We start from the raw sequence: 12,793 nt of genomic DNA, 5'->3' as shown, positions 1-12,793 counted from the left end.
TTCCAATGAGTCAGTTCTTCACATCAGGTGGCCAAAGTATTGGAGTTTCAGCATCAGTCCTTCCAATAAATATTTAGGACTGATTTCCTTTAGGATTGACTGGTTTGATCTCCTTGCAGTCCAAGGGTCTTTCAATATATACATAAATAAAAGATCTCTTAAATAAAGAATTTGTGGACTATGAAATACTAGCTTGTCATGGATCAATGAATTTGCAAGTCAGAAATATTTGAGTCCTGGCTCTGCTACTGCCCTGCTGTGTGATGGCTGGAAAGTGGGCACCCTCTCTGGGCCTATTTCCTCGTTTATAAAAGCAATAAAAATAGCAGTGGTAAGAGCTCATTTATGAGGCTTATTCTATTCCAGGTCTGTATCTTATCCACTATCACGTGTAATCCTCACCCCACAACCTCACGAGTTGAGCCTCATCATTCCCATTTTACAGTTGAGGAAACTGAGATCAGGCACAAAGTCTTTAGCACAACCCCTGTCACAGAGCTTCAGCCGAGGTTGAATTCGATCCCCATGGTTTCTTCAGCCGACTCTGTGTGTCCTATATCTGCACACTGGTCTGGTGACCATTCAGGGTGCCCAACTCTCCATGGTACCCACCTCATGTTTGCTGAGATAACCTCCTGACTGTATGAGCTCCCATTGCTCCAGAGGCTCCCACCTCCTCCATCTGCCACCTGCTGCTGTGACCCATCAGTCCATCCTTACTCCCTGGGGATCTGGCCTGACCTGACCACTTTGTGTCCAGCCTGCAAGGAGACCTGTCCCTCAGTGCCTGCTGCTCTGGGGAACATCCCGTGTTTGGTCTGTGCCAAGAACTTGGTTCAGTGCAAGCTAAGAAGCAGAATCATAACGTATCACTGCTAGGAGGTTCCTTCAGAAACTACTGGCCCTGGCACTTCCCTGGTGGTCCAGTGGTTAAGAATCGCTTGCAATGCAGGGGACGTGGGTTCGATCCCTGGTCAGAGAACTAGGATCCCATATGCCACTGAGCATCTAACCCTGCACGCCACAACTAGAGAATCCGTGTGCTGCAATGAAAGATCCCGAATGACTCAATTAAGACTGGACATAGCCAATTAACTAATTAAGAAAGAAATGACAGATTCTAGCTATGAACTGCAGAAGTGTATCCTAAAAGGCAGTCTCCACTCCCTGCTCTTCAACCAGACCGGCCCTGTTTGAAAAAGTCTGATTTAGATACTGCACTTCCCTAGATTTCCAAAGAAAGATCTAGGTTTCAAATTCTTTTAAAATCTTGAAAACTACTGTCCTTTGCTGTTTCGCTGTGGATGGGAGTAGGAAATTGATGGTAAAGAAACTGAGGCCTGGAGGGTACCAGTAACCTGCAGAGGGTCACTGAGGCAGTGATGGACGGACACAGGAGGGCAGCAGGCGTCTGGACGCTTAGCTCAGAGCTATTTCCCCTGCTCGACAACAGCCGTGTGGGAAAGCACCGCTTCTGCCTCCCACGCTTTCATGCCATCTTTGAGGAATCTTTAGCATTAGGCTAGAGAAATCCGGAAGGACAATTCTCCTAAGACTTCTCATTTCTTGCCTCTCACTCCATACCCCTTTGAGGCAGCTATCGACTTTGGCCACCTCGACACAAGACAACGATGCTTCCCCAGGCCAGCTGCCCACAACCGGCCTGTGACCGCAAGAGGTTAGGCCAAATAGAGGAACATTTTGATAAGTGGGCGACAAGGGAAATGGCAAACACCTCTCCTCACTAAGGGAGAAAAAAGCACTTTCGTCCGTAAAGTTGACTGTCGTCAAGTGAAATAAAGTTGCACATGGACAAAACAAGCTTATGTGAACTTTTTAAAAGGCTCATTTAATTTCAGAGGGTAAATGAACCCTTGGCTGTCTCACTGTTAGGAGTACTCCAATCATTAGATGAGCAGTATTAGACGCTTTCTCTGGGAATAATGTTATAACTTCTCGCTCTGTCCTTTCTCTCCAAGATAAAGTTTGATATGAATCTTTGTTTGCAAGGGGCAAAACCTCTCTCCCCTATTAGGTTTTGTCAGTGTGATGCTAAAAATGATCCTTTGGCGGACTTGTGAGTAATTGACCCTCTGACGCTAACAACGCCGAGGCAAATAAAGGTATAATTGGTGGGAGCGCCACGCAGCCGCTGGAGCAGACGCCGAGGCCCGTGGAGCTGGAGCGACCTCTCACTGCAGAGGAAGACCTGCCACCTTGGAGGTGAGCGGGCAGGGGGCGGGGGGTGGCCCTGGGGGCTGGACTGGTTGGGGGTGAGAACATTGAGCTAATCACCAACTCAGAGACCCCACGTTCAAGAGGCCCACTGCCATCCTCTCTGCCCCTGGACTGGTGAGTACATTTGAGGCCCCTTGTTAGGGGCTCGGGAATATGCTTTGAACGGTGGGTACCATTTTGAGGTTGTCTTGAATGCGTGAACCTCAGTCCATGGGGTAGTAGCAGCAGACAGGTGCCAGGTGGGCTGTCAGGGGCAGATGAGGTCTCCGTGCTTTTTCAAGGGTGTGCCAGGTGGGTGTCCAGGACAAATGCATCACCTGGCAAGATTCTCCTGTCAAGCACGGGATTCTGCCATGGACTACAGCTTCCCTGGTGGCTCAGATGGTAAAGAATCTGCCTGCAATGTGGGAGACCCAGGTTTGATCCCCGGATCAGCAAGATCTCCTGGAGAAGGGAATGGCTACCCACTGCAGTATTCTCACCTGAAAAACCCCATGGACAGAGGAGCCTGGAGGGCTACAGTCCATCGGGTTGTACAGAGTTGGACGCGACTGAGCGACTGACACTTTCTTTCTTCAGAAAGGAACCAAGTGGCTGTGCAAATCAGTACCTTGCACTGATCACTCAGAACCAATTCAACGTAATTGCCTGGAAATTGATAATATTTTGCTTTCTTGTGCAATTGTAGCTGTGCTCCTTACATTAGGTTTTAGACATGATTATCTGCCCTTGGAGTACTCCATTACCCCCACGTTTGTCTCTCAACCCAGCATTCAATGATCCTAAAGTATTTGTCTTTTATCACAAGCCGCCTCGAACCCTTTCTGGAAGAAGGTGAGGTGTCGTTCTTTTGAATGACCATTCAAGATGCTTCTTCATGAATAACTTAGATCTCCTTTGACTTGGAACACTAGCGGTGAAACGGTTTATAAAGTGAATCAGGACATCATTGCTTTAGGGTTCTTAAATTACATAGCAGAAGATTTAAAAGAGGTAAAAGATTGTTTTTTTTCCAGAAGTTCAAAAGTGGCCTTGCTGGTTTGGTACTTGAGACCTTACCTCTGTTGTTAACTGAAGGTTTGTCTGCAGAATTCTTGTAGCATTCCCGGCATGAAGTCTGGCAAAATGTGCCAACTAATGTAGATTAAGTGCCCATTTATCCTGAGTCCAGACGACCTCAAATATATCTAATCATGGAATTAGTTTGTAAGTATGCTGGAGAGCTAACTGATACACATAATGACAGCCGATAAATCCTAAAATGCCTTCGGAACCATCCAGGAGGTGTTGATGGTGTTCTTGGACTCATGCTTGATTTAATTCAGTGAATTCTAGTTTCTTAGACTCGCCTGTGTAAGCTGTCTGCCACAACCACTTTTTTATTCCTAGCGGCACAATCTATCCTCATCATACCAGCAACTGGATGATTCTTGTTGTTTTCCCTCTTTGTCCAGTGGGATTTTGTAACCCCGTGGAGTAGCTTCTCACTGGTCAGAGGTTACAATGGTGTTTTGACCCATCCCTGGGGTATGTGGTTTTGGGCGAATGTTGTGCTTCTTGGTTGACCAGATTACGAGGTTGCCCAGCCTCCCTCTGAATGACCTGGGGTTACTGGCTTTCCTGTGACTTGACTCCCAAAGTCTGCCAATCTCAGGTTATTTTCAGCTCCCCAAACCCCTGCTGTGCACAGGGACAGGCCAGCCAAGCAGGTGTTCCTGTCTGTCCCCCTTGTCTCCTCCCCAGAGATTCAGTAACAAAGAGCAAATGCTTTTGGTCTTCTCAGAACTGCTTTCCATGTGCAGGGGATGAATTCTGGAGCGCCCCCATGAATAGGGAGCCCTGTGAATAGGGGATTGTATCAGAGAGGCCGCCGCGCAGAGCGGGAGGCCCATTCTAAAGTGCCCACTCTGCAACTAATTTGATGGAGGACCATGGAAAAAAGGCCCTTCTCTCTGGGTTCATTTCGTTGGCTGTCTAAAACTAGAGCTCGTGATACCTGCTCCCGAGGGCGAGTGTGAGGGTGGGCTGTGAGGGACAGGGGGGCCCAGGAGCTGGGAATCCCTTGTGCCAGTCCTGGGAGAAGGGGCAAGCATTGGAGAGGCTGAGATGGCGCTTACGCCAAAAACAGGGGTTTGGGCTTTGCCCTGGAGGGAGTGGAATGCCAAGGGCTTCTGAGAGGTGAGAGAGGTGATTGCGAGCCTGGATGTGCTTAGGTCATTGAAAGAGCAGCTGGAAAGAAGGCAAGAAAGCCCAAACTGCAGCTGGGAGACAGAAAAAGTAGTGGTCATGTCAAGGAGACCCCTTTGCCTGCAAAGATCTCCCTGTTTAGGAGACTCCAGCAGAGGAGCAGGTCTAGAAAAGAGAGATGGGTGTGATAATGCGTGATGAGGACAGAAGGCTAAAGATCCTTGTTCTGGGGAGCCAAGGTCTAAATCAGGTGTAAAACACATCTAAAGGGCTCATCGTGTGGCTAAAGGTACAGAAGGTCTGGGAGGCACAGCCGGTGGATGTCAAAGGCGAGGCCACGGTCTCATCTTTTCTCTAGCCCGGATCCTTACCAGAGTGGTAAAAGTTTAACAAGTATTTGCAGGATAAGGGGACTTGGACTTGACACAATGGGAAAGCTTCCGAACAGGAAAAGCTGCCTGCAAGTAGGACACACTGGCTGGGAGGTAGTGAGCTCCCTGTCGCTCGCAGTGTTTGAGCTGAAGCTGGACCATAGGCTGTTGGGGGGAGGGGGATGGAGGGGAGCACATCAAAGAGGCGGCTCGCGATTGAGGTCTGGATGGCTGCTCGCTCCCTCCAGCTCTGGGGGTGCAAGGGTCTCAGGCAGCAGTGAACAGTCCGCAGGGGTGCTTCCTGGGATCTCAAGGCCTCCCAAGTTTAGTCCAGACCCCAGTGTCTGGGAGATGGAGGGTGATACCCTGAGAGGAGAAGTGAGCCCAGGGATGGAAGTGGATTCCTCCTGGGCTGGCCCCCGCTGCCGGAAATCCCTTCTGAGCAGGACCTGCTGGAAATGGAGACACTCAGGGAGATGGTGGGCCGTGAGGTGTCTCTTGCCCTTTCCAGGGCTGGCTAAGCATCTGGAGGGGTCTGTACACTCCTAGAGGGAACATCCGGCTGACAGGGGGGTGCCCCTGGGAGATGGGAAGTCCTGACCCTGAGGTGACTGAGTCTCCCTGAGCCCAGCGGTTTCCACCCCGCAGTCTGGGTTGATAGCAGAGCAATGGACCTAGCAGAGGTGGCTCTGTCCCCTGTAGACTATTCTTCCTAATTGCTGAGAATGGTGTCAGCAGGCCCCCATTAAGAATAATTACATGATCTATGAGATGGTTCTGCCGCCAGGTTCCCCAGGTCCCTGGTCTCTTCCAGGGCTAAAACTCTTAGACAAAATCTAAACTTCTGGAGCAAGAGGCACAGCCATTCTCCCTTCCCTCCAACTCCACACAAAACAAGACAGCCTGCCCTCTGAACAGGTCCTCAGAGCAGAGGTGCGTGAAGAATACCCCCTGTGCCAACCACTCACGTCAGGCGCCTCATCTCAGTTCATGCTCACACAACCCTAGGCAGTAGGTCCAGTTATTGAGTCCATTTTGTGGATAGAGAAGCTGAGGTCTGGAAAGGAGAAGCCCCTAGTCCTGGGATGCACAGCTAGTGATGACCAAGCCTGGATGTGAACTCGGGTTTTTCTGACTCAGAGCCTGAGCTGTCAGCCCCACTCAACGCTGTCAGTGCCACACTGGGCAGGGGAAGACTTAGGCAAATATGAGAAGCTGTTTGCTCCTCCCCCACTCCAGTCTTCTTGCCTGAAGAATCCCCACGGACAGAGGAGCCTGGTGGGTCGCAAAGCGTTGGACGCAACTGAAGCGATTTAGCACACATTATTATATTATTCCTTGCTGAGGCCTGCATCCCACGTAGAATGCCCTACAGGAAGCGGTAGTCTCACCATTGTCTTTCATTGTATGTTCAACCCTGTGAGATCAGCGGCATAGCCTTATCGTGCCCATTTTACAGATGGAGAAAATGAGGCCAGAGTTTGTGACTGGCAGAGGCAGAACTTGAACCCAGGTGTGTCAGACTTCGAGTCTGCTCTGTCTTCCCTACCCCACAGCTTCCAAAAGACAAGGATCATAGCTCTCACGGAGCCAGGCCGAGGGCCAGAGCTAGCAGAGGGCATCTCAGTGTCTATGGCTATGCCTGACCTTTTCTTCCTGTCTGTCATTTCCCAGGTACCAGCACAGGGGTGAAGGATGCTGCTCTGGGTGTTCTTCCTCGTGACCCTCACCCTCAGCAGCGGCTCCCACGGTTCCCTGCCCTCCCAGCCTCTCAGGTAAGCAGTTCTGACAAGAGAAGCAAGCGAGGCACTTTGAGGATGCAGACTCGAGCTGGTCCCCAGCTGGCTCCTCAGGCAGCCTCCCTTGCTCATCTCTGGGAGGGAGGCAGACTAAGCCCCAGAGAGGTCACCACCCCAGCCCTGGTTCCAGCCCTCTCCGGGGACGAGCAGGGCAAGAGGCGACAGAAAGACCTCACAGAGACCAAGTGAGCACAGTCCCCTGGGCCTCCCACCCCACCCTTTGACCTCTGACTCCTTCTACTAGGATCCCACGGTACGCAGATGCCATCTTCACGAACAGCTACCGGAAGGTTCTGGGCCAGCTGTCTGCCCGCAAGCTACTCCAGGATATCATGAACAGGCAGCAGGGGTGAGCCGGCGTTCTGGTGCTTCCTCCCTGCAGCCTCGGTTCACCGTGATTTGCAGGAACCAAGTCTGGCCTCTTCGTTGGCACGGCAGCTGTCACTTCTGGACTCGCCAGGGCAGAAGGGCTCGTGTCAAACCTCGTCTTAACCCTTAACTCATACGTGATCATTGAGCATAGACGCTCGTCCCTGAGTTGGGCTCCAGTAATAACACTGACAGCAGTCACCAGCTGACTGACTCTACCAGAAAAAAAGACTTTGTACTGGTTCATCAGTATACAACCCGGCACAGTGCATAGCAAGCCCCTGGCAGTGTCAGCCATTATGCTCAGGTTCTTACGTGCTGTTTCCAACAACTTTACAAAGGATGTCCTCTTACCCCATCACACAGAAGCTACATTAATAGCCTCTAAAGGACACACAGCAATGAGTGGCAGAATTAGCATGCAATCAGCCTGACTCCACTGCCTGAACCTGTTTTAATTTTCATTTTGAAAAAATTCCAAACTTACAGAGAAGTTGCAGAAATAGTACAAAGGGCTTTAACATGCCCTGCCCTAAGAGTCAACAATTCCTAATATTTTTTTTTACTATATTTGCTTACTCCATATCTGGGGCTTCCCTGATGACTCAGTGGTAAAGAATCTGCCTGCAATGCAGAAGATGCAGGTTCGATCCCTGGGTCAGGAAGATTCCCTGGCGGAGGAAATGGCAACCGACTCCATTATTCTTGCCTGGAAAATCCCATGGACAGAGGAGCCTGGCGGGCTACAGTCCATGGGGTTGCAGAGTCAGACATGACTGAGCATGTATACACACACACACACATTCTCTCTCTCTCTCTCTCTCTATATATATATGCATAGATACAGGTCTAGACATACGTACACAAACTCAGGTATGATTATGAGTATTATTGTTTTGCTGAACCATTTGAGAGTGAATTATAGTCATCATGACCCTTTATCCTTAAGTTCTTTTGTGTGTCTCCTAATAGCTAATCAAAGATACTCTTATATAATCACAGTATAATTATCACTTAGAGTCCATATTTAAATTTCACTAGTTGTCCCAAAATATCCTTTATAAAAATTTTAAAATATTTTTGGCTGTGTGAGGTCTTAGTTGTAGCACGCAGGCTCTTCCATTGTGCCGCATGGACTCTCTGGCTGTGGCACACGGGCTTAGGAACTGTGGTGCTCGGGCTCAGTTGCTCTGCGGCATGTAGGATCTTAGTTCCCCCATCAGGGATTGAGCTCATGTCGCCTACATTGCAAGGTGGATTCTTAACCACTGGACCGCCAGGGAAGTCCCTGTAACAATTACTGATCTTCCTCATCCAGGACTCAGTCCAGCCCCAGGTGGCATTTAGTTTCTTTCAGTCTGGATCATTTCCTCAGTCTTTATGACACAGACATTTTTTATTAGTAAAGGGCAGTTCTTCATAGAATGTCCCTCATATTGGGCTTGCCGGGTGCTTCCTCATGAATAGATTCACATTATGCAACAGAGGTAATGCGTCCTTCTCGGTGCATCCTGTCGGGAGGCGCGTGTTGTCCATTTGTCCCATTGGTGATGGTAACTTTGATCACTTGTGTAACACGACGGCTGCCAGGTTTCTCCTCTGTTGAGTTAACATCTTCTCCTTTGTGCTTAATAAGTCATCTGTGGGAAGATATTTTGCAAATGTGTACTTCACAGCCTATAGTCTTCACTCCTATACACACTGCCTTCTTAAACGCTGCTGAGTCTAATTCAGCTGGGTTCAAGAGTCTATGCCAGGTATCTCAATAGGCCGAGGGATGCACCCTCGCTCTGCTCCCTTTGCCCTGAACTTTCCCAGGCCTCCTCCGCTTCCCACTCAAACAGCAACTTCTGTTGTTCCTCTTTTTCTAATCAAACAGAGAGAGAAACCAGGAGCAAGGAGCAAAGGTACGGCTTGGCCGTCAGGTGGACGGCGTGTGGACAGACCAGCAGCAGATGGCACTGGAGAGCACCTTGGTGAGCCTGCTGCAGGAGCGCAGGTGGGCATATGTGTGTGTGCACAAGTGTGAAGGTGTGCACATGTGTGTATTGAGGGACCTCAGAGGCTTCTGTCCCCAAGGGTAGCCAGGAAAAGGACTCTCCTCCTCTCCAAGCAACCTGGGAACGAGGTCCCTTCTTCCATACATCAAGAACCGGAAGAAGGTGGGACATGTGTGATGGAGACTGGCTCTCATCCACTCCTGTATCTCCAGTGGAGCCAGAGGCCAGCCTCAGTGTCTGTGTCCAGAAATGTCCCTCACTCATGAGTCCTGGGGATAGGACCCAGGAATCTGAATTTGAACGAGAGTCCCAGGGGACTCTGATGCTCCTGGTCTGAGATGCATGCCCTGGATCCCTTGCCAAGTTCATTGAACTGTAAAATCAAAGGGAGACCAGCCCCTCCCAACACCCTTGGGTAGAGGACTGTGAGCAGCGCTTGTGAGAGGAAGAGATGGGAATGACAGTCGCTCCCCAGCTCCCTGACCCTCACAATCCTAGTAGGAGTCAGGGAAGATCAGGAGTGAGTTTTCCCATTTTACAGAGGAGGAAAACTGAGGCAAAGAAGAAGTAGCTAGCCCCAAGTCAGGGATTAGGCAGGCCCAAGACCTGCCTTTCTTCCCCAGAGCCCTTCACACGAACTCCATTTCTTCAAAATGACACGACTGTTTGCAGAAACTGTGCTGTATTTTAGAGCCCGATTTTTGAACTGTGAGCACAAACATGCCCCAGCGTGACTCTGCCAGACACCTCCAGCCCAAACTATTAAGCAAATCCAGTTCCCAGCAGAGCTCTCCGTGTGCCCCCTCGCCTTCTTCCCAGCCTGATTAGACACCGAGAGCTCAGAGATCTGGCCAAGTATTGTCCTGGGGAGATGCGAGCAGCAGCAGGTGGACAGGCAGAGCGCAGCAGAGGTGAGAACCAACCCTGGAGGCCGGATGGACACCTGAGCCCCAGGTCTGCTTGTGCAGCCAAGTCTCTGCACACAGCAAGTCATCTTTCCTGTTCCCTCCTCTGTGAAGGGAGCAGATTTGCTCCAATGACTGCCAAGGTCCTGGAGGATAGAATTCTTTTTTTAAATAAATGTCCCTAAAGAATAATGCCTCCCCGCACCACACCGTCCCAGACCCGTGCCTCTCATGCTGGGATTAGGTCACTATTCACCGGCTTCAGGGCTCTCACCAGGCCCCAGTGGGGTAGAGTGGCCCCAAGGAGGGCCACGTCCTAAGAATGCAGGCTTTGTTCCTGCAGGTTAAAAGCTAGAGGCTTCACAAAGCTGAAAGTCCTAGAGCGGCAGGAAGGCCCCAGAGGTTGCCCCAGCCATTGTTCCCCCTCCAGCTCAACTGTTGCAGATACCAGGACATGAGGGGGTGGGGGTGGGGTGCTGAGAAAACAGAACTGCTGAATGAATTCTTACATTATTACTTTAAGAATAGAATGATTTGGCAGTTAGCACCCTTTCACACCCACCATGCTTTATGTCCATATAACAGTCCTCTAAGTTAACAAGTTCAGGTTTCTCCATCTTCCCAGCTCTTAAAAGTCATCCAGGGACTTCCCTGGTGGTCTAGTGGTTAAAACTTCAACTTCCAATGCAGGGGTCATGGGTTCAATTCCTGGTCTGGGAAATAAGATTCCATATGCCTTGTGGCCAAAAAATGAAAACATAAAACAGAAGCAATATTGTAACAAATTCAGTAAAGACTTCTAAAATGGTCCATATAAAAAAAAAAATCTTAAAAAACAAAAAGTCATCCAAAGATGGCCAGGCTCTGGGCTGAGGGGACAGCCGTGGATGGGCCAGTCCTGGTTTCTGCTCTCATGGAATTCATAACACACTGAAGTAGACAGAAATTAAACAAGTACTTGTACAGTGGATTATTTAATTTGTGATAAATGGTAAGGGATGTGGTGAACGTGTGTGCTGGAAAGAATGACCTCATCTAACCCTGTTTGGGAGTTAGAAGTGGCTTCTTCAAGGGCCAATGATTGCCCAGGCTCTCAATAGGACTGGGTTGGGAGATCTGGGGCTAAGACTGAGGTCATCTTGGGAGTCAGTCAGTTTCAACATTGGACTCACCGTCACCCTAATTCCAAGTGTCCTGTCCTACATTGCCTTGGTTTCAGTGCCCCCAGACTAAGCTATATCTTTCTTTCTGCAATAGGAATTCCCAAGGATGAAGATTCTGCCTCTATTTTCTGCTCCCTGCAGCTGAGACACAACTGCATCCGGTTAATCCTTTTAAATTTCTGACCTACTTTTTCCTTTATAAATACAATAAAATTCCCCCATACTGGTCTGCATTTCAATTTTCTTTTATCTTCAGCCTAATTTTTTCACGTTTTCCAGAGTTCCATTTCCCAAAGTGGTATTACAAGCTTTTTTTTTTTTTTAAAGCTAATATTTACCAAACACTCAGAGTGCCAGCCAGGCAGCTTCACGTGTAGAACCTCATAGACTCCCTATACAGCCTAATAGGAGGTACTGGCATCATTCTCATTTCACAGACGAGGAACCAAGGCACAGAAGGGTGAAGTGAATTGCCGTGGTCACTGCCAACAAGGAGAGAGCTGGGATTCAACTATAGGGGACCTAGCCCAGAAGTGGGCTCTTAGCCATATTCGACTACTCTGGGCCCAAGTCATCCTTCATCCACTGGTGACTCATCCATCTATGAGCAATGCCATTTATTTACTCAACAAATATTTCTAGAGATCCCACTATGTGCCAAGTCCTGTGCTAGGCAAACAGAGCCGCTGGCCTCATAGAGCTTATGTTCTTTCTTTCTTTCTTTTTGGCTGTGCTGGGTCTTCACTGCTGCATGGTCTTTCTCTAGTTGCTGAGAACGGGGGCTACTTTAGTTGCAGCGTGTGGGCTCTCATCACAGTGGCTTCTCCTGTTACAGAGCTCAGGCTCTAGGGGGCACAGGCTTGTGTCATTGTGGCCACAAGAGCTTAGTTGCTCCGAGGCATGTGGTATCTTCCCAAACTGGGGATCAAACCTGTGTTCCCTGCATTGCCAGGCGGATTCTTAACCACTGGACCACCAGGGAAGTCTAGCATAGAGCTTATATTCTAATGGCGGAAAGAATAATAAAAACAAGTAAATATAGAATTTGTAAGATGGTGGTGATTGCAAAGAGCAAAAAATTAAGGCAATGGGAGTACTGAAGGGGATAATTTAACCATAACGAATGAGTATGTGGTCTGGTGGTTAGGGAAGGCCTCTCTGATGAGGGACATTTGAGTGAAGTCCCTCAAGAGTCGGCTTGAGGAGAATGACTCAGAGGAGGATGACTGGGTGAGGAACATTCTCAAAACAGTGAAAACCCAACACAAAGGCCCCTAGGCAAGAGTGTGGAGGGAGGAGATGCAGGAGGCCGGTGTGGCTAGCCAGAACACAGTGAGGCTGAGAGAGGAGGAAGGGAGGCCAAGAGGGAGCGCGAGGCCAGCTCATGAGGAGGTCCTTGGAGGCCATGGGAAGGACCGAAAGGATCTCACTCTCAGCGAGATGGGAGCCACCGCAGAGTTTAAGCAGAAGAATGACATGATCTGACTCTCATTTACTGCCACTCTCAGAAAGGGTCAAATGCTGGATACATTCTCAGGGTAGAACTCAGGGTAGATGGATAAGGTATGAGAACTGGAGAGGAGTTAAGAATAATTCCAAAGTTTGAGGCCTGAGCAACTGCAAGGACGGAATCGCCATTTAGGAACTTTGGAGGTGGGGGGAGAATTAGGAGTTGGGGTTTAGACATGTTGAGTCTGAGATGCCCTTTAAAGGCCCCAGTAGGGGGGCTGAGTAGGTACCAGGGTGTGCAGGTCTGAAGCC

The 12,793-nt window shown here is 49.4% G+C and overlaps 1 protein-coding gene across 1 annotated transcript; it reads left to right on the top strand.

Annotated features, from left to right (window-relative positions):
* Window positions 1-6,430: 6,430 nt before the first annotated feature.
* On the top strand, window positions 6,431-11,236 carry GHRH (growth hormone releasing hormone). Its single transcript, XM_055543234.1, has 4 exons — window positions 6,431-6,571; window positions 6,840-6,944; window positions 8,844-8,963; window positions 11,127-11,236. Exons 1-4 carry the CDS (start codon window positions 6,492-6,494, stop codon window positions 11,140-11,142), a joined length of 321 nt encoding a protein of 106 aa, XP_055399209.1. The 5' UTR covers window positions 6,431-6,491; the 3' UTR covers window positions 11,143-11,236.
* Window positions 11,237-12,793: the final 1,557 nt, after the last annotated feature.

This window comes from Bubalus kerabau, chromosome 13 (genome assembly GCF_029407905.1).
Source record: "Bubalus kerabau isolate K-KA32 ecotype Philippines breed swamp buffalo chromosome 13, PCC_UOA_SB_1v2, whole genome shotgun sequence".
In the NCBI taxonomy this organism is placed as follows: Eukaryota; Metazoa; Chordata; class Mammalia; order Artiodactyla; family Bovidae; genus Bubalus; species Bubalus kerabau.
This window is presented reverse-complemented; position numbering and strand designations above follow the sequence as displayed.